We start from the raw sequence: 22,370 nt of genomic DNA on the forward strand, positions 1-22,370 counted from the left end.
AGTGCCTCTCAGCGGGGGAGAACTTGCGGGAATAATAGGAGCACAGCAAGAATTTCCCTCCCTTGTATAAATGGCTCAAAACGGCCCCAACTGCCACGTCGGAGGCATCAACCTCCACGATGAACAGCCGTTGGGGGTCTGGATTACGAAGACAGGTGTCTTGGAGGAAAGCCTCCTTCAAGTCCTGGAAGGCTCGTATGGCAGTCTGCGGCCAGTGCTTAGCGTCAGCGCCTTTCCTGGTAAGGGCCAAAAGTGGGGCCACCTTTTGGGAATAGTGGGGGATAAACTGCCGGTAGAAGTTGGCAAAACCTAGGAAGCGTTGGAGTGCCTTCACTCCCTGTGGTTGTGGCCAGTCCTTGATTGCTGCGACATTCTCAGGGTCCATAAGAAACCCAGTGGAGGATACAATGTACCCTAGGAAGGGTAAGAAGTCCTGCTCGAAAGTGCACTTCTCAAACTTGGCGTACAATTGATTATCTGGCAGCTTCTGTAGTACTCGGACATCCTGGCGGTGCGTCTCCAGGACCTTGGAGTAGATAAGCACATCGTCGAGATAAACGATGACCGAGGAGTGAAGCATGTCTCTGAGAACCTCATTCATGAGGTTTTGAAAAACCACCGGGGCGTTACAGAGGCCAAAGGGCATGACTAAATATTCATAATGGCCATCCCTCGTATTGAATACGGTTTTCCATTTGTCACCAGGACGAATTCGTGCCAGGTTGTATGCTCCTCGGAGGTCCAGTTTAATGAACACCTTGGCCCCTTGTAGCCTGTCCAGGAGTTCCGGTATCAAAAGCAGAGTGTACCAATCCCGCCGGGTAATGCTGTTCAAGCCATGGTAATCTATGCAGGGTCTTTCTTTGCTACGAAGAAGAAGCCTGCTCCAGCTGGAGACTTTGGTCGAATGAACCCTAGGTCCAGGTTCTCCCGGATGTATGCAGACATGGCTTGAGTTTCCAGAAGGGACAACGGTTAGACCCGTCCTCGTGGCGGCGTGGTACCTGGGAGCAGGTTGATCGCGCAGTCAAAGGGGCGGTGCTCCGAAAGAATCTCAGCCTTCTCCTTGGAAAACACGTCGAGATAATCCTGATAGTGAGGTGGCAGAACCAGGGTTGATGTCAGGAGAGAAATCGGTGGCCAAGTAACCGTGGCTAGGCAGGAATCAAAGCACACTGGCCCCCAGGATGCCACCTGGAGGGAATCCCAAGCGATTATGGACGAGTGCTTCCAAAGCCAAGGTAGTCCCAGGATGACCGGATGCATGGACTTCTCTAGAACGAAGAAGGAGATCTCCTCCTGATGCAGAATGCCCGTGCGTAAGATGAGAGGCTCGGTGCGGGTAGTAATGGCATCAGGAAGGATTTTCCCCTGAATGGAGGACACGCTGAGATGGGGTCTTTGGGGTTGTACTCCGAACTGGAGTTGCTGAACCAGATCTTGAAGTATAAAGTTACCCTCGGCTCCGGAGTCGATCAGGTCTTGCATCTCAAACTCTCCCTCCGGGAGGAGTAAGGTCACCGGCACAAAGCATGGGGAGTCGGAAGCAGTGTGACCTAGGGTTAGCTCCCCGCCTGTCCCTAGATCTGAGCGTTTCCTGTACGTTCACTACAATGGGCAAGGAAATGGCCCCTGCCACTGCAGTACAGGCATAGGCCCAGTAACCGGCATCTCCTTCTTTCTTCTTGGGAAATAGGTCCCCGACCTACTTGCATGGGTTCGATGTCTTGGGCACCTGACGAAATGGGTGGGGAACTCCCACTGCGGGAAGGAGTAGATCCAAAGGACCAAGGCCTATGAGCTGGCCTCTTTTCTCGAAACTGGCGCTGAATGCGGCGGTCCACGTGGCCTGCAAGATCAATAAGAACATCCAGGTCATCAGGGAGGTCTCGGGCCACCAATTCATCCTGCAGCTTTGGGGAGAGACTTTCCAGGAAAATGCCATGCAGGCTGTCACTTCCCCAATTTAGTTCGGCGGCGAGAGTCTGGAAGTCCATGGCATGTTCTGCCAGAGGCCGGTTACCCTGCCATAGCTGGAGTAACTCTGAGGCAGCAGTGGATTTGCGGGAGGCTTCGTCAAAGACTCGCCTAAAGGCACAGACGAAGTGCACCAGGTTCTCCAGGCGAGGACCCTGGCACTCCCAAAGGTTGGAGGCCCATGCCAGGGGTCTCCCATCCAACAGAGAGATAATGAAACTTGTCTTGACCAGGTCAGTTGGAAACTGAAGCGGAAGCAGGTTGAAGCGAATATAGCACTGGTTCAGCATAGTTTCACGTACCCTGAATACAACGAAAGTACAGGCATCTGGATGAGTGCTGTAACTGTGGAAGATGGCCCCAGTTCCAGGTACCGCAGAGCTGGCAGCCGTGGTTCCGCCGACACGCTCGGCTAAGTCATGTACAGTCGCCGTCAGTGCGTCGAGACAGGTCTGCTGCTGTTGCAGCCTCTGGGCTATACCAGGAATGACTTTCAGGCCGGCAAGGTCCGCCGGGTCCATGGCCTTGCAAACTGTTGCGTTCGTGGACCCTTGGGTCGGTCGGGACAGTGGGTGGTATGCTATGGAAAGCCATAGCAAGCGTCCCGATCAGGAGGCGGCTCGGAAGAGACTCAGAGGAGGCTTCACCACTGGAAGTCCAAGGTCCCCCAGGAGGAGCCCGTAGGGACCCGGACCTCTTGGACTTAGGTGGAGTCCTATGCGACCAAGGATCCAGGCCACGGCTGAAGAGATGGACGAGGACTGAACCCAGGTAGATGAAGAGTCTTCACCCTCGGAAGCCCGCGGCTCCCCCGGGAGGAGCCCGTAAGAGCCTGAGTCACTGGGACTTAGGAGAATCCTCTGGGCCAGCAAGCAGCGGATACGTGAGATGAGGAAGAGGCTGAAGTAGGAGTCCAGGAATGAAACCGGGTCGGGAGCCAGGAGTTAGTGATCCACACCAAAGCCAGGGATGAAGCAGAAGACTGAGTCGTGGACGGAGCCGGGTCGAAAGCCAGAAAGTCAGAAGTCAATACCAAGCCATGAATAGAAGTCGAAGATGAAGTCGTGGAGTGGAGCCAGGTCAGAAGCCAGAAGTGAGATATCGATACCAAAACCAAGGGGCGGAAGCAGGAGACAAGTACGGAAAGCAAGCCGGGTCGGAGACAGAAGATATCCAAGAGTAGCAGCAACTAGCAGTCAGGGAACCTGAGGAACCTCATTGCAAGGCGCGGTCCTGTAGTGGCTGCCGCGTTTAAATAACCCGGCAGCGTCTGACGTCACCCGAGGAACTGACCAGCAATTCCCGCGCTGGCCCCTTTAAATGTGGAGCCCCTGGCCCGCGAGCGCACTTAAGGGGCGGTGCCAGCCTCGGGCCATCCACAGCGTTTCCCTCCGTGGGGAGCGCTGCGGCAGGCTGCGAACCAGGCCTGGTCACCCCCGCAGGAACCCCTGCAGCAGGAACAACCAGAGGGAGGCACGCTCCGGCCGGCCCGGGCCGCGAGGTAGGAGAAGGTCCCGGGGAACGGCCCGGGACCGTAACAGTCCTAACCCCTTTATCATTTCGGTCACTCTTCTCTGTACTTTCTCCAGTGCAACTTTATTGTTTTTCAGATGCGGTGATCAGAACTGCACACAGTACTCCAGGTGCGGTCTCACAATGGAGCGATACAGAGGCATTATGACATTCGCCATTCCCTTCCTAATAATTCCTAACCTCCTGTTTGCTTTTTTGACTGCTGCAGCACACTGAGCCGATGATTTTAAGGTATTATTCACTATGACACCTAGATCTTTTTCCTGTGTGGTAGCTCCTAATATGGAACCTAACATTGTGTAACCACAGCATGGGTTATTTTTCTCTATATGCATCACCTTGCACTTGTCCACATTAAATACATTTGCCATTTCGATGCCCAATCTTCCCGTATTACAAGGTCCTCCTGCAATTTATCACAATCCGCTTGAGATTTAACTACTCTGCATAATTGTGTCATCCGCAACTTTAAGCACCTCACTCATCATGCCCCTTTCCAGATCATTTATAAATATTTGAAAAAACACCGGTCATAGTACAGATCTATGAGGCACTCCACTGTTTACCATTTTCCATTGTGAAAACAGACCATTTAGTCCTACTCTCTGTTTCCTGTCTTTTAACCAGTTTGTAATCCTCAAAAGGACATCTCCTCCTATCCCATGATTTTTTAGTTTTCTTCAAAACTTGTCATGCGGTTCTTTGTTGAACGCTTTCAGAAAACCCAAAAATACGATATCTACTGGTTCACTTTTGTCCACGTTTATTCACCCCTTCATAAAAATGTAGATTTGTGAGTCAACACTTCCCTTGGGTAAATCCATGTTGGCTGTTTCCCATGTCTATCTAAATGTTCTGTGATATTATTCTTTAGAACCGTTTCCACAATTTTCCCTGGAACTGAAGTCAGGAGCACCAGTCTATAAGTTTCTGGCTCTCCCCTGGAGCCCTTTTTCACTATCGCGGTTACATTGGCCACCTTCCAGTCTTCAGGTACAATGGACAATTTTAATGATAGGTCCTCCTTCCTGTCATTAATTCAGATTTCATCATGTTATGATCACTAATGCGACGCAGCTCTATCACTGTTACTTCTCACTAATATTGCGCTGGGAGTGGACCCAGGCCTGGTGCAGGATTGGTATGGCCCTCCGGAGAGAGCGCCTGCCACCAGGAGGCGGAGCACAGGGGGAGACAGAGGCTAGCTGGAGCTCCAGTAGCTACCCGGGGTTCCTCAGGTTTTGTTCTTGGTTATCTGGGTCACCTGATCTTAGATAGGCCTTGCAGGGTCCCCTAGAGGAAGCGAAGGGAAGGTCGGATGTAGCTGAGGTCTGGCTTTGAGAAGGCAGGTGTGGTCGGACGTAGCTGAGGATAGGTTTGGAGAAGGCAGGCATGGTCGGACGTAGCTGAGGTCAGGCTTGGAGAAGGCAGATGAGGTCGGACATAGCTGAGGTCAGGCTTGGAGAAGGCAGATGAAGTTGGACGTAAATGAGGTCAGGTTTGGAGAAGGCAGGTGTGGTCCGACGTAGCTGAGGTGAGGCTTAGAGAAGGCAGGCGTGGTCGGACAAAACTGAGGTCAGGCTTGGAGAAGGCAGACGAGGTTGGACGAAGCTGAGGTCAGGCTTGGAGAAGGCAGAGGCTGAAACAGGGTTCAGGAATCAAGAGATCGTCAAGAAAGCAAAAAAGAGCAAAACAAACCTTTTGTAAAGGCAAGCTCTGAATGTCAGAGCTTGCCTTAAATAGGTCTGATGAGATGATGTCATCCAGGAGGGCCGACAACCATCGGGTGTCATGGCCCTTTAAATAGAGGTGAGGAGCATGCGCCTGGGGAACCCCAGGCAGGAAGAGATATCAGCGGCGGCGTCTCTGCTGCAGAGAAGGCCCAGAGGAAGAGCAGCGGTGGCTCCATCGCTTCACGAAGTTGGATGCCAGTCGGGCCGCAGAGGAAAGGGCAGTGCTGGACGTGGCGTCGGAAGGTAGGGAAGGCCTGGGTGCGAGACCGGCATGGCTGAGACGCACAGCAACTAGATCCTGGTCTTCATTGAGAATTAGATTTAAAATTGTGCCCTCTTGTGTCGGTTGTTGAACCAGTTGCTCCATAAGACTGTCATTTATTCCATCCAGGAACTGTATCTCTCCAGCATGTCCTGATGTTGCATTTACCCAGTCAATACTGGGTAAATTGAAATCTCCCAGTATTACTGCACTATAATTCCCTAATTTCTCTTAGCATTTCACTGTCCTTCTCATATTTTCGCAAAGTGGACGGTAGTATACACCTATCGCTGTACTCTTCCCCAACACACAAGGGATTTCTACCCATAAAGGACTGTGCATTTAGTCTCTTGCAGGATCTTTATCGTGTTGGACTCTATGCCATCCCGGACATAAAATGCCACCGCGCCACCAAGTTGCTCTTCTCTGTCATCACAATATATTTTGGAACTGTTGTAGCACTACCCATTGGTTATCCTTCTCTGTACATACCCAGATCAGTCCAGACTCCTGGGTTTTGCTCCCCTTCCAGCAGATGGAGACAGACATAATTTCGCTGACACTGGCATACAACATGGTGTGCCACCTGCAGTCCCTCAGTATTGACTTGTATTTCTCTGTCTCCAGAAGATGGGGATCCATACTACTCAAGCGTTGGTGGCACACATTTTGACCTTCTTGCAATGAGGATTGGTGAAGGGTTTGGCATTTAATTCCCTCACCTTTTTGTGCTATGGAGTGCTGTAAAGAAGGCACATAAGGCTTCAAAATAGCCCAGTGGTTGAAAGAAGTTATAGGTTCTAAGTAGAAAAAATAGCTAAAAAACAAACAACGCAAAAATCCCTTTTCAAAAATTAAAAGAATAAAAGTTATTAATAAAAATTATCCCCCTTCCAAGTCAGGTCTCCACAGTTGAATTCAGCCAGAAAACTTACCTGTTGGTAGTGGAAGAAGAACAGTAAAAGGAAGAACTCGTGTAATAAGCACGAAGGATCCTTAGCTTTTGCTGTCTGTCAGCTGTCTTCTGTGTTTCTAGGTTTCATTTTATCTTCTAGCTTCTTCAAGATTTACTTAAAAAGATATGGAGGAAGGCTGGGCCTAGAACTGATGCTTGTGGTGCTCCACTGGCCACGTTCTCTTCACTATTCTTTGATGTTTAATCTGCTTCTCAGTTAATATATATTTTTCAAGTTACAAGAATGACTATCTTGTTCAGCAATATTTGAAATAGGATTACTGGAAGAGTGTCAAAACCTTACTGACAGATAAGAGTGTCAAAACCTTACTGACAGATAAGCTACATTCTTGCAGTCATCATGACCTAACCAAGAGTGAAGTCTATGGAGGTAAAAGATCAAAAGCCAGCATGAACTAGCATGATTTTGAGTACAGACCATGAAAATCTTCATTAATGAGGAATTAAAGCCATTGATTAAAACTAAATTTTCCATTGTATTTTCAGAACCACGGCCATCCACAACAATGTTTTTGCTTCCTCCGATGGCAATGGTTACAGGTGAGTTTGGCATCTCACTTTCAAATAGGTGCAGGTGACTGCTGAAGTTGGTGTTGCACCAGGAAGTTTGCTGGTCAAGTGGCTCAGAAACATATTAAGCATATGCTAATTATTTAAATGAATGAGCTGATGAGCTTCTAATCTCATATCTTGTTCACAAAAATGTGTTCGCTTTCTCGCAGATAAATAGTTGAGAGAGAATTTACAATATGGGGTGGAGGTAGAAAGTGACAGAAAAAAGGGCCTTGCATCACAGTCTTGAGACCAATGTAATTAGCTGAGCGTTAAAAACGTATGCTGAAGCTAACGAAATGCTAATGCATCTGGAGTTAGAAAATGCAGAGAAACCAGAAAATGTGCACAAAGAAAAAGCTGAGGGGTAGACTTTGCACTTTGCACCCACGTGTCCAAGTGAGGGGATTTTTTGCAATTTCTGCATGGCGACGCTCCTCAGTTACCTCCCAGTCCACTCCAATCAAGGAGAGGACTGAGAGGGAACTTCCCTACTCCCCTACCTACTCTCCTTCCCTCTTCCCCTAAACTCTGCCTTTTTTTTTTTTTTTGCAGTAATCTTTGTTTTGCAACTTCATCTCCCGAGTTGAAGTTGCATGGGCCAGGCCAGCGAACAATGGCGCTGTCCTGGCCCACACCCACTCTGCACCTCCCCACCCCCTCGGCCCACCCCTTACAGGAAGCCTGGTCTTTATGCGCGTAGCTGTGCCTTGTCGAAACTGGGCTCGGCATGCGCAAGGTCCGGCCTCGCGTGGTGGGAATGGAAAATCGGTGCTTTAGTGCATAGAAAAACTTGATTAATATGTTGAAAACCTGGTTTATGTATACACAGCATGTTTTCTACACATAAAACACTGACTATAGGGCCCCATACTGGAACTCTTGCATCTGCCATGAGCACTGGAAACTTTTCTCCCACTCAGACCAGGAGTAAAATTTCCAACATTAGGACAGCAGGGGTTAAGCCAGTGCACCTCTCTGCATGACTGTCAGTAAAACTGCACTTCCCTGAGCTCTGCTGAAAGAAATATGGGTCTTAGAGTTACCAAATGAGGTCTCACCCATGCTTTCTTTCCTCTACCCATCTACCACTCTGTATCCTACCATCCCTCTCACTGACAACAGTGATATCAGCCATGAGCACCTCAGGAATTCTTTCCTATTACAATCTCACACTCATCATAAACCTTTCATTTTGTTTCTAAATAAACGAAATCACTTGTTTTCATATACTGAAAAGATGATTTATTGGTTTAGTGGAAATATCCTGGCATCCTTCATGTTTACTCCTATTTAACACATCTGCTTTATTTCAGAAAACTGGATATATAGACAAGCACTACCAGACCTTCCAGCTCAATTTCTCACTGGTGAGCGTAACATCATATTGTTGTGTCAAGGTGGGAGTGGGAAGCCAGAGAGACTAAGAGAGAGAGTGTGGGGGATCTAGGGAGAGCGTAAAGAACTGGAGAAAGTGGGGAAAATTTGAGATGGACTTTCGGGATGTGGGGACCTTTTTGGGGGGGTAAGAGGGGACATTTTACCCACAATCTTTACACAAGTTTTCAGAGAAAAGGAATTGAGATGATGAGCATGATAAAATCTGAGAAGAGCTTGAAAACTGAGAAAAAAAACTATAGGCCTCGATATTCAGTCCCAAAGTACTTATCCAGCTAAGTGGCGACTGCTGAACATAGCTGAATATTCAGCAGCTGCCACTGAAGCCGGATAAGTCATCATTCATCCAGTTAAGTAGCGCTGAATATTGTCCCCTATGAGGTCTGTATTCAAATGCTGCTTGCCTGGCAAAATGAGTTGGATAAACGTATCCAGATGACATAGCTGTGATATTCACCAGCGCAGGCCTGCCACTGAATATACCTGGCTATCTTTGAGGTGCCAGCTAAGCTTATCTGGTTAACCTTAGGACCGATCTGTAGCTAACATTTGTGTTATGCGACTCACTTAGCTGGATAACGGTGCTCCACCCCAGAGCACAACCAGACTGTCCCTGACTTATGTCAGGGGCCGTCAGACTGGTTGGATTTTTAAATCCCTCTTTGTCCAGTTAGTTGGACAAACTGTTTTAAATGTGGACTTCTTACCTCTCTTTCACTCCTTGATGTCACAGTGCTGCATAAATCTAATAGAGCTATAGTCGTGATTAGGATTTTGTCTGGGGGTGCCTGCCACAACTGCGTACTGGCGCCTTTTTCCTCCATCTGCTTCACTTTCCTTGTGGTCCTCAAAAAAAAACCCAAAAGAACCCCATGCATTCTGCATGCGTCCTGGAACCTTTTTTTCCCAGAAAGAAAGCCTGGTAATGGAAAAATGGAGACCAAAGAGGCTGCCTTCCAGTGGAGGAAAGAAGGAAAACGGGAGAGAAAGAAGGAAGGGAGAGAGGACATAGTGGCACAGAGAGAAACAGGGAGCTGAAAGGGAAGATAGTGGAGCAGGAGAGAGGGATAATGAGGGGGGAACAGGGCAAGGGAAATAGAGGGATCAGAAAGGGGGATTTAGAAAGGAAAAATAGATAGGGAAATGTAGAGAACTGATGGTGGGATTTGGGGAAAGGGGTTAAGGAGAGGTGTAGAGGCAGATGATATTGGGGCTTGATAAGGAAGGACATGGGAAGGGCGGGCTGCAAAAGTGAGGAAAGTCACAGGGCAGGGCCGACGGGAAGGAAATCCAAAATGAAGGACCCTGAGGGTTTTGGTGAGAACATGGGGATGGGGGGAGGGGTTGTAAAGGAGTTGGGTAGAGGAACATGGAGGGCTGTGAGGGGGAAATGATTTGCTGCAGAAGGGTAATGGAGAGCAGCAAAGGCTTGGTGAGCACGTTGTGGATATCCTACATTCAGCAAATTAATAATAATGGCCAATGTACAGCTCTTTGTTTTTGAAGTGCTGGAAGGCTGCAGAGTTCCTATGCAATGTATCCTTGCATTGTGACTTGAGAGCTGAAAATTATAAATGCAGGAGGAGAGGTTATGTGATAAAATTAAAATGCCTCGAAATATTACAAAATACACAAGAGCCAAATTTGTTTTCAGTTGATAGACTTGGGAAAAAATGAGGTATTAGGCTGAGGGATAGCCCCAAAATTGAAGTATGGAAGCGTTTCCTCAAAGTATGATGGATATATGGAGCAGCGTCTCATTAGAGTTGTGGGGGTACAAATACTTTCCTGCTTTACCCTTTCTTTTCTACGGTCGACCAGGACCCTCTGGGCTTCTAGTTCTTACTAGAATTCTGGAACTGCTTTTGCCCTGCAGCCTCCATCGAGAGGCTCTTCCAGCAGCATCCACAGTAGAGCTGCAGATGAAGAACGCAGGCAGACTGGACGGGTATTGCTATGTTTCTCCACTAACTAATGTTTCTGGCATTAACTGGTTAAGGTCCTGATTCAGGAAGCTCTTTGCTCAAAGTCAGAGAATGGCAGTGAAAGCTTTAGTCATTAAGGCCCTAAGTCGGGGTGCCCAAGAGCCCCAGAATACCTTAAGAACCAGCTCCAGTTTCTGGCTCGTTCCACCTTAAAGCTGAGTGTAGCAAGGGGAATTATGGTCCCAGGGAGGATCCCACACCTGGGGAGAAGAATCTGTGCAGAGGAGGCTTAGACAGGCCCCCAGGACTCCAGGAGAAGGCAACTCCTATAACATTGCTGACCCGATTGTGAAATCGAACTATGGGAGTGCAGCGGGATTAGGCACCTCTGATAACAGCTGGCCTGTTTCATTGGTTTAAATGGGAAATGCTGATGTGTTGCACTGTTAATTAATGCACACTAAAGAGAAAATCCTTGACCGCTCATTTCTGTGACATATGTGAATGTCAAGAGAATTCTAGAAAGCTGAAAAGAAAAGCAGTAGAGATTTATTGGGAATAAATGGATGACATCTGCCTTGTTCTCTTCTGCTCCTCATCTTTCTCTCTCACAAAAGATTTACATGTAATGTCCAGGAAAATGTAACTATTCACCCTTCATGAAAAGCAACACTGATGATGCAGAGTGTGAAACAAAGGCAATGGTGAAAATACATCAAATGAGATGTAGCTCTAGGTGTAGAAGGCAAAATCCTGTAAGTCTAAAAGTGGAATTGAGAATTTTGATGGATTGTCAGAAAAAGTAATACAACATCCTTGGGTGAGGCACAAAAAACTTTGTTAAATTGGGGTAGAAATTAAAGGCAAAAAAGATCTATTTCTTCCTAAATGATTCCCGGTGGGCCTGCAATTCAAATGTACATTTTTTTACTCTGTGAGGCCACCTTTCTTGCGGATTTGGGAGGGAAAGGAAGAGATTAATTGAACTGATTATTAAATTTATGTACTTGCTCCTATTTTGTATTCTGAGTATGCCTGGTATATTTTTCCAGATGGACCTATGGGACTGGAGTTCCTAACGACCTTCATGGCTAATCAAGATCCTAAAGTACCCGGGGATTTTAAGATATGGATTCAGTGCTTCCACTCGCCTACTTCTGTCACCATCTGGGTCAACAAATCTGACTTTAAGAAGAAAGTCACCATGAACAAATGGGAGACGGTGTCTATCTCTATACCGCAAGCCGCTGAGTTACATGGAACGGACATCTCCAAAAAATCCGTCATAGTTCAATCTGATAAGCCAATCACCGTGAACTCAGTAAACTCTAAATATCGCTCTGTTGAAAAGGCCATAATATATCCAGTACAGTATTCAGGCAAAGAATACTATGTATTCACCCCGAACGTAGAGAAAACACCATTTAAGTCAGAGTTTGCAATCATAACTAACTGTCCCAACACAGTTGATATCTACCTTACAGCTACTGTGACTCACCGGAATAGAAGTTATCCTAAAGGGAGCAAGATGACTGTTTCCCTAGAAACCTATGACGTTCTACAGATGCAAAGCAGTGGTGACTTGTCCGGCACCATAATTCGATCCCAGAAACCTGTGATTTTAACGTGTGGTCACAGCTGTTTCAGCAAAAACAGTGGCTGTGACCTTGTCTTTAAACAGGTGCAGCCTGCCTCCAGCTGGGGTACCGATTACATCGTCCCAGCCAGACCTTTCCAGCAACTTTCTGATATAGTATCCATAGTTGCTAGCAAGAACACTCAGGTGAATTATAAAGTAGGGGATAAACAAGGAACTAAGAATTTGGTACCTGGAGAGGTTTGGCAGATGGAACTGAAAGGTTCTGAGACTCTCGCTGCCAATGCCAGTCATGGAATTCAGTTATTCTTTTTATATACAGGAGGAGTTGTGGAAGGAAAGGAGATTGATCCCTTCTTAGTGGATATTCCTGACACTGCATCCTACTGTAACTCCTACATCATGTATGAGCAGGAATCAAATGACCTCTGTTATGCGGTTATAATAGCCAAGAGTTCAGCAACCTCTGAAATACTTCTAGATGGGCAAACGTTAAGCAACATCCAGTGGATACGCGTTGCAGGAAAAGACTATTCGATTGGACAACTTAAATTTGGCCGTGGATACTGCTTCCATACTGTACAGCACCCCACAGTTCCCTTTGGATTCCTGACAGCCAGCTTCTCAAAAAGATCTGGCAGTGGATCTCGTGGCCATTGTACAGGCTGTAAGTAAGCTCTTCAGCATCTAAACGTCTGCTGCGTATATGTGATGTGCTCAGCAATTCATGCTGTGAAATCTTTGAAGGGCAGTGGTAAATAGAACACCTGAAAAAAGAGACTTACTGAACCGTGTCATTATTAGTATGATTTGCATTCACTGCAAGGAATCCCACCTAACTGTAAGCCGTGTACCAAGGCAGCATTAGATATCATATCTGTATATCAGCATGGGTAAATCGTAAAGTGAAAATATTTGGAGGCACAGAACATAGAGGAATGAAACACTGAAATGTACTAATTATAACCTTTGCACAGTACAAACCTATGTGTGGCATATTGTTTCATCAAAGGAGATGACTGCATCCTTTTACATGAGAACATAAGACTTGCCATACTGTGTCAGACTAAGGGTCCATCAAGTCCAATATACTGTTTCCAACAGTGGCCAATCCAGGTCACAAGTACCTGGCAGGATCCCAAGGGTGAAATAGATGCCAAGCTGCTTATCCCAAGAATAAGCACCGGATATCTGCACCTCCGCCTTAATAACGGTTTAAGGACTTTTCCTCCAAGAACTTGTCCAAACCGTTTTTAATGCAAGTACACTAAGAGCTTTCACCACATCCTCTGGCAATGAATTCCAGAGCTTATGTGTTAAGTAAAAAAAATATTTTCTCTTATTAGTTTCAAATGTATGACATAGTAACTTCATTTTGTGTCCCCTAGTTCAAATAGTACTATAAATACTATAAGTACTTTTTGAAGGCGTAAACAACTGATTAAGGTTTACTTGTTCCATTCCACTCATTATTTTATAAACCTCTATCATATCTCCCCTCAGCCATCTCCTCTCCAAGCTGAAGAGTCCTAACCTCTTTAGCCTTTCTTCATAGGGGAAACGTTCCATCCCCTTTATCATCTTGGTCACCGTTCTCTGTACCTTTTCTAATTCTGCTATATCTTTTTTGAGATGTGGTGCCCAGAACTGAACACAATACGCAAGATGAGGTCACATCATGAAACAATACAGAGGCATTATTATGGTCTCTGTTTTATTCTCCATTCTTGGATGCTGCGGCACACTGAGCAGAAGATTTCAATGTATTATCAACAATGACATTTAGATCCTTTCCTGAATGGTGACTTCTAATGTGGAACCTTGTATTGTTTAGTTACAATTTGGGTTACTCTCCCCTAAGTGCATCACTTTGCACTTGGCCACATTAAATTTCATTTGCCATTCGCATGCCCAGTCTCCCAGTTTTGCAAGGTCATCTTGCAATTTGTCACAATGCTCTTATGATTTAACAACTTTGAATAATTTTGTGTCATCTGAAAATTTGATCACCTTAGTTGTTGTTCCCATTTCCAGGTTATTTATGAATATATTACAAAGTAGTGGTCCCCGAACAGATCCCTGGGGCAGCCCACTGTTCATCTCTCTCCACTGGGAAAATTTACCATAACCCTCCTCTCTTTTTTCTATCTTTTAATCAGCTAGCAATTCACAATAGGATGCTGCCCCCATCCCATGACACTTTAATTTCCTAAGAAGTCTATCATGCTTTCTGGAAATCCAGATACACTCTATCAGCTGGCTGACCTTTGTCCATCTTTAACAAAATTACACATGGCCCAATGTACTAATTATATTTCGCATAGAGACAAAATGGGAGAATAACTTTAGTAAATACATCCCGTTATGTTTCCATGAAATGTATAATTGGGATTTATTAAATTGTTGTTCTGCCAGTTCCCTGAACACTTCTGAGATGGTAATAAATTGTACCAGTCACGGGATCTGACTAATTTATATGTTATGATCCCTGTAATGATGCTGCACATGGATCAATCACATGAAGAGTTTGAGAATTGCGCCTGATTTAAGATTTTGCTGCCTATTGGCAAATGGCTTGGGATGGGTCAGGGTAGAGTGGAATCCCATTGGAGATTGGGGGCAGGGGCATCTTCCATAGGGATCGGAGAGCAGTGAATTGGCTGGAAGGGGACTTCCAATCTTTAGGCACCTTCAGTATTTGGCAACATAGGCCTGTAACTAAATCTGGCCCTGTTTGCCAAGTAGGATTGTTATCTTAATGGCGCCCAATGGATTCATACAGTACAGTAGGGACTTTTAAATGTTTTGCAGTAGGAATGCCACGATCCTTTCGTATTAATTCCCTCTCACTTGTCCTGTCTCTTTTTCAGTCAATGAGCTTCACTTAAAGCTGCTTCCGTGGTCTGTGTCAGAAATGCTTAAGCGTGAGTATTTGAGAGTGGTAATACTTCTGAAGCTCATAATACAGAATGTACTGCATTAAGAGTTATGTACCAAGCAGATGTGTTACCAGTGTTGGACACTTCCCCCTCAACAGCTCTCATCCTTCTAGTGGGATGGGTCCATTTAGTGGGCTACCTGGAGTCTGAGGCTGGCTTACTCTGAGGCAGTCTGTGGCTTTATACAGAACAGGCCAACCCTTGCTGATTAGACCCTTGTTTAAGGCCAACAAAATCACTTTTTATTCTGAGAACTCCAAATAGCAGGTGTGATTTTGTGTTTTTAGTTCTGCTGCGATAAATTTCAGTAGGGACTTATGTGTGTAAATTTGCTCTTAAAATTGCTGTAATTTATGCACGTATTTGTCAGCTAACTTATGTGGGATGTCACAGAATTACCCCCTTGTAGTTTTATCAGCAAAAACAAATATACTTTTTGCAAGTTAATGGAAAATTAGTATCCTTACCTGATAATTTTCATTGCTGTAATACCACGGATCAGTCCAGACTCCTGGGTTTGGCTCCCCTCTAGCAGATGGAGGGGGGCCAAACAAACTCCGCCGCATATAGGCTGGTGCTACCTACAGTCTGGCAGTATTACTTAATGTCAAAGTAGAATGGATTATAAAAAACCCCAACTAACTATATACAGTAACCTAACAACCAGAAACATTGGCTCATGAAACCCCCAGCTGGGATCAGCACCCATGGGCTGCCGAACAACCAAATGATCTGCAAGAAATGAGACAGCAATACAATAGCGGGGACTCTCCAAACTGTTAAGACCCGAAATCAGGGCGGGACTCTGGTCTGATCCGTGGTACTACAGGAACGAAAATTATCAGGTAAGGATACTAATTTTCCTTTCCCTGTACGTACCTGGATCAGTCCAAACTCCTGGGATGTACTAGAGCGTTATCTACTTGGGATGGGATCCAGAGAGGCCCGCACGCCTTATCCCAGATCCAAGCGTCCCTGTACCAGACTCCTGAACATCCAAACGGTAATGTCTAGCAAAGGTGTGAAGCGACTTCCATGTAGCCGCCCTACATATCTCATCGGGTGACACTTGATGACTTTCCGCCTGTGAAGCAGCCTGAGATCGAGTTGAATGTGCTCAAAGGCCTACCGGCAATGGTCGGTCACTTTACAAATAAGCTGAATTAATGGTTTCCTTTAACCAACGAGCCATCGTGGTCTTGGAAGCCATATTACCCCGACGAGGACCACTCCAGAGCATAAACAGATGATCAGACACCCTGAACTCATTGGTAAGTTCCAGGTAGCGGAGCAAAGTTCGGCGAACATCCAACTTCTTTAAATCCTTAAAAGCAGGATCCGATCGGTCGTGCTCAGAAAAATCTGGTAACTCCACTGATTGATGCACTTGGAAAGAAGACACCACCTTGGGTAGAAAGGCTGGAACTGTACGCAGGGAAACACCCGAAACAGAAATCCTCAGAAAAGGCTCCCTACAGGACAACGCTTGAAGCTCCGACAGCCTGCGAGCGTAGGCAATCGCCACCAAAAATACAACCTTCAAAGTGATATCTTTCAAGTTACCCTACGCAGAGGCTCAAAGGGTGCCGAACACAAGGCCTTAAGGACCAAATTCAAATTCCAAGATGGAAATGGATCCCGTACACGAGGTCTCAAATGTTTTACCCCACGTAAAAAATGGGAGACATCTGGGTGCGCCATCACACTTAGGCCACGTATGTTACTGCGCAAAGAACCGATCGCGGCCACCTGCACCCGTAACGAACTCCAGGACAGTCCTTTTGATACACCATCTTGAAGAAAGCTCAAGACCTCAGACGCCTGCCTGGGTTGACTCAATGCCCCTGGCGCAACACCAAGTATCGAAAACCTTTCAGACCCTGACATAAGACAAGGAAGTGGAGAGCTTACGGGACTACTCCTGGGAAGTCAGATATTTCCTCTCAAAAGCCATGCCGCTAGACAAAAGCATTCGACCTGATCAAAATAAACTGGACTCTGACGGAGTAGGTCCAGTAGGTCTAGAAACCGCAAGGGACCATCGATGGCTAGATTGATCAGGTCCGCGAACCATGGACGCCTCGGCCACTCAAGAGCGACGGGAATTACCTCCGATGGATGCACTTCTATTCTGCGAAGAGTTCGCCCGATGAGTGGCCAAGGAGGAAACACATATAGCAGAATCCCCTTTGGCCAGGGGAGAACCAACGTGTCCATGCCGTCCGTGCACAGCTGTCTGCGATGGGCAAAGAAGCGGGGCGCCTTGGCGTTCCAGAACGTTGCCATTTGGTCCATCCAAGGTGTTCCCCAACAGGCACAAATGCGATGAAAGACTTCGTCCACGAGTTCCCATTCTCCGGGATCTAGGTAATGTCGACTGAGGTAGTCCGCTCGAACTTTGTTGATCCCGGCAATGTGAGAGGCCACTAAGCTGAACAGATTTCGTTCCGCCCAAGCGATTAGTAACCGGGCTTCCAATGCTACTGGTTGACTTCTGGTTCCCCCTGACGGTTGATGTACGCCACCATGGTCGCATTGTCGGACAGAATGCTTACTGACTTGCCGCGGAGATTCAGCAGGAATGCCTGAAGTGCTAATCTCACCGCTCTGGTCTCTAAACCGATAGACCATCGAGCCTCCTGTGAGGACCACCTGCCCTGCATGGACGTCCATTGACAAACTGCTCCCCAACTATATAGCCTGGAATCCATGGTGACCACCGTCCAATCTGGAATTGCCAAAGGCACTCCCCGCCTTAAGTTGTCCATGTTGAGCTACCAGGCAAGGCTGGAACGAGCGGAACCCATCATGGGTAACTGAATATGAAACTGTTGTGAGACAGGGTTCCAGCGGGAGAGTAAAGCTGACTGCAAGGGCCGCATAAGAACGAAGGCCCAAGAAACCAATTCCAGAGTCAAAGTCATGGAACCCAGCACCTGTAAGTAATCCCAAACAATCTGAGAGGGATTGGCTAGTAGGGACCTTACCTGCTGCTGAAGTTTCACCTGACGCTCCTCCATGAGGTATACAGTGCCCTGTCGAGTATCGAACAGAGTTCCCAAAAACTCCAAGGACTGGGAGGGGACCAGATGACAATTGGCAGGGTTGACTACCCAACCCAGAGCATTTAGTAACTGCAATTTATTTATTTAATTTATTTATTTATAATCTCTTATATACCGACGAACGTTGGGAACATCTTATCGGTTCACAATAAACAAAATGCAGCTAACGAGCTTTACGGCTACTGCTACGTTCCTTTTACCTTCTCAGCTGCTATCTTTCCTCCTTTACCTTCTCCCCCTCTTTCCCCCCCTCTTTTTGCTCCTGCTCCATCTCCCACCCCCTGTTTTTTGTAATTTCCTCCTTTCTCAAGTTTATTGTAAACCGGCATGATGTGCTCGCACGAACACCGGTATATTAAAAGCTGTTAAATAAATAAATAAATAAATACAGAGAACAATGAACAATCATTAATAGGTAAACTAGCTTTACAGAGAACAATCAATAATACGAACTTTGTTTTACAGAGAACTATAAACAATCAATAAACGGGGGAACAAAAGAGGCAGAGAAGAGAGAGGCTGGTCAGTGGGGTCAGCCACAGGAAGTGTGGTTGACCCCACCTCTAATTGGACTTCCTGCTTCTGCCCTATAAAGGGTTGCTTCGTCAGTCTGTTCTTCACCTTGCATCAGAGTGTTACCCTTCTGGAGGCTCCTGCCTGCCAGAGTTCCATCAGGCCTTCCTGTCTTCTCCATGGAGTTCCTGTTCAGTTCCTGTTCGGTTCCTGTTCTTTCATCTTGTCTTCGTGCCTGAGGTTCCTGTCTACATGTCCGTCCAGATGTCCTGTCCAGATGTTCAGTTCAGATGTCCCGTCCAGGTATCCTGATGTACCTGTCCTGATCTTCGTCCTGATGTCCTGCCATGTTCCTCTACGACCTGATGTTTCTGCCTTCCCGGATGTTCTTCCCTGTCTTCGTTTGTGCTCCTGGCCTTCTGACCTGTTGGGCCTAGGAGTGACCAACAGGTGGGATTCGTCCCTGTGCATGGAGCTTCTGTTCCCACCAGCCATTGGGGCTTCGACATGCCATTGCTCCCGACATCGGAGTTCCTCCTCACCTGGATCTTCCCTGCCCATGTCCCGCTCTCCTCGTGGTCCGCGACCAGCCTTTGGGCTGTGTAGGGCACGCAGTGGGACAGGTGGTCCGCGACTCAGTCCCGCGGGTGAGCTTAGTAGGGCGCCCTGAGAGACTGTGCAACTGTCCTTCCGCCCAACTGTCTTCTGTGATGTCTTCGTACCTGAGTCTCGCTACAGTTCCTGATGTCTTCGTACCTGAGTCTTGCTACAGTTCCTGCCTGGTTCCAGAACCCGAACCCAGTTACAGTATTGCTACTGTTCTAGCCTGGTTCCAGTATTATTGTCCTGTCCTCGTGTCAAGGTCCTCGACTGCCCTCTACCTCAAGCCAGGCCTGCTGCTCCATGCTGTTCGCAGCAGGTCCGAAAGGGCTCGGAATGGTCGGAGGACCATTCAACTTCCAACAACCTCGGATGTTGGCCTTGGGAGCTTGCAGGCCTGGCAGAGGGTCAGCCCGTTAGCCACGCTGGAATACACCATCAACCCTCGGGTTGGTCCTGTGTTCGCCTGGGGTCGGGCTGAGGCCCAAGGGCACACTAAACACCCCCGTTCACAACAGTTGGTGCCTGTGTGCAAACTCTAACACGTAACCGTGTTTTATCACAGAAAGGACCCACTGGTCGGACGTGATTTTGGCCCACTCCTCGAAGTAGAGTCAATCTGCCTCCCACCACTGGGATCGAGGACTGAGCCGACCGCCCATCATTGCGAAGGCTTTCCACTCGGTACACTCTGTCCAGAGCCAGGTCTACCGAAACGCCTTCCATGAAAGGATGGAGTATAGGACTGCTGCCTGCTGGCATTGTGACGAATAGAAGAAGCCGATCCCCAAGAAGTCCGGGACTTCCGACCCCCGTGAAACCGAGTCTTGGAAGAAAAAGTGCCTCTCGACTTCGGCTTATCCTCCAGCAGCCGATGTACCTTATTCTCACCCAAGGACTGAATCAGGTCCTCTAGCTCCTTACCAAAGAGAAGCTTACCCTTGAATGGCAGGGAACCCAGGCGAGCCTTGAAAGAGACATTCACCACCCAATGGCATAACCACAACAGCCGGCATGCGGACACCACTGAAACCTTAGACCTGGCCGATGTGTGCTGCAAATCGTAAAAAACGTCCGCGCTGTAGGCAATGACAGCCTCCAGGCGACCCGCCTGAAGAGCTTCCTCCTGGGACAATGAGATATTGGCTATTAGTTGCTGTACCCAGCGTAGACCTGCCCTCAATGAAAAATTGCTACACATCGCTGCTCGTATCCCTAGGGCAGACACTTCAAAGATCTTTTTAAGCTGAACTTCCAGTTTACGATCCTGCAGGTCCTTAAGGGCCGTGCTCCCCGTAACTGGGATGGTGGTCTTCTTCGTGACCGCCGCCACTGCTGCATCCACCATAGGACCCCGCAAGAATTCCAAAGCCTCCTCAGGCAAGGGGTATAACTTGTCCATCGCTTTCGCCACCTTAAGACCCAAATCCGGAGTGTCCCACTCATTAAACAGTAAATCCGTGGCTGAAAAATGAAAGGGAAAGGACGAAGGAGGCTGTCGTAAAACCAGAACCACTGGGTCCATAGCTCCTAGACGTGAGTCCACCTGAGGAAGCTGAATCCCTAGCTCCCCCAAAATAGCCGGAATGAGAGGCCCTAACTCATCCCTTCGAAACAGGTGGACCCCTTGGGATCATCCCGGTCCGCTCCATGGGCCCCCCTGAGCCCGTCCTGTTGCATCTTGGTCTCTCCCTCCACCCCCGTAGGGGCTGAGAAGGTAACTCCCGCTCGTCCAGGTCCTCCGTTTCCTCCGAATCTGAGGAAGGCTCAGGGTCAAGCACTGGGGTCCTTAGGAGCTTTGTTCTCTGGTCGGACGAGGTCCCTGCATTAGGAGGGCCCAGAGGCTGCTTTGAAGGAAGAGGCTGGGATTACAAGGGAGGGGATCTTCTCTAATGTACCCTCCGGGCCTTAAAGGCCTTATGAATGAGCAGGACAAAATCTGAAGAAAAGGAAGACTTGGAAGAGGTATCATCCGTGTTCCTTGCAGCCGGATCATCACCATTCACACTGACCCTCGGCGCTGGTCTGTCCCCCTCGGGAGCCCCACGTTGAGGTGACAAACTTGGGGGAAGGTCCTCCTCCTCCCCTGGGATTGCCTGCACTGTTGCGCACCTAACCCCCTAGCGTATCCCTGGCTGACAGGTCTTCTAAATGTGTTTCCGCATTGGCCTCTCATGGGTTGAGTGCTTCATCGCATTGAAATGCTTCCAAGGTCAGTGGTTCTGGTTGCTCTGGAGTGGCCGCATTGTCTGTGGTTTGCGGACCTGAAGCATCTGGCGGTGGACGGGCCTCTTCGGCTGTCTCACTTTCAGGGGTTGCTTTGACAATTTTTCGGATTGGGAGGATCACTTTTGTCTTACGGCCTGGCTTTTGAGAGGCGGTGACTGTGTCATTTCTACACTTCTTCAGGCCAGGAGGCCTTCCACTTTCAAGGCTTATGTTAGTGTGGAAGATGTTTGGGTCCTGGTGCAGCCAACAGGCAGTGGATCCTCTGCTAGTTTCTATTTCACAAATTTTGTCCTTCCTGCAGCACAGACTATCCAAAGATCTAGTTTATAGTTTGCTCTGAGTTCAGGTTGCAGCTCTGGGTTGTCTCAAGGGCAAGATGTGGGACAGGCCTTTGGCATCTCATCCAGATGTCATTCAATTCCTCAAGGAAGTGAAGCATTTGAAGCCTCTGCTTTGCAAGGTCTATCCGGACTGGAATCTTAACCTGGTCCTCAGTGAATTTCCCTTTGAGCCTTTGGGTTGAGCCTCCTTGAAGGATCTTATGCTAAAGATGATGTTTCTGGTCGCAGTCTGCTCGGCCAGAGGTATTTCATAGCTTCAGGCTCTTTCCTATCGTGACCCTTTATTACGTATTTCCACCAACAAAGTGTCTCTGAGTATGGTGCCTTCCTTTGTGCCAAAGGTGGTCTCTGCCTTCCACATCAATCAAACAATGGAGATGCTGGGGTTTCCAGATTGGTCCAGATGCTTGGCCTTGAATAAAGATCTTCACCTTTTGGATGTTCGTCGTGCACTCTTGCACATCGAACATCCAAGGTCACCAATTCCTTTCGAAGGTTGGATCATCTTTTTGTGCTGTTCGGTGGATTGAAGAAGAGAGACAAGGCCTCAAATGCTACTTTAGCATGATGGTTAAAAGAGGATATTTCTGCAGCCTATATTGTTAAGGGTTGTGTGGTGAAGACCAAAACTGTGAAGGATTTCAAAGGGGCATGGGATAAACACTGTGGATCCATAAAGTCTAGAGGATGTGAATGAAGAGAAGAGGCATGGGGATGGCTTGCGGGAATG

At 47.6% G+C, this 22,370-nt stretch overlaps 1 protein-coding gene across 1 annotated transcript in view; it reads left to right on the forward strand.

Annotated features, from left to right (window-relative positions):
• Window positions 1-22,370, forward strand: part of LOC115075937 (IgGFc-binding protein-like) — a 400,171-nt gene that overhangs the window by 170,452 nt on the left and 207,349 nt on the right. The window contains exons 25-28 of the mRNA XM_029576916.1: window positions 6,968-7,021; window positions 8,350-8,403; window positions 11,409-12,620; window positions 14,824-14,877. Coding sequence (XP_029432776.1) covers window positions 6,968-7,021; window positions 8,350-8,403; window positions 11,409-12,620; window positions 14,824-14,877 — 1,374 coding nt within the window. The remainder of the gene's footprint in view (window positions 1-6,967; window positions 7,022-8,349; window positions 8,404-11,408; window positions 12,621-14,823; window positions 14,878-22,370) is intronic.

This window comes from Rhinatrema bivittatum, chromosome 14 (genome assembly GCF_901001135.1).
Source record: "Rhinatrema bivittatum chromosome 14, aRhiBiv1.1, whole genome shotgun sequence".
NCBI classification, from domain to species: Eukaryota; Metazoa; Chordata; class Amphibia; order Gymnophiona; family Rhinatrematidae; genus Rhinatrema; species Rhinatrema bivittatum.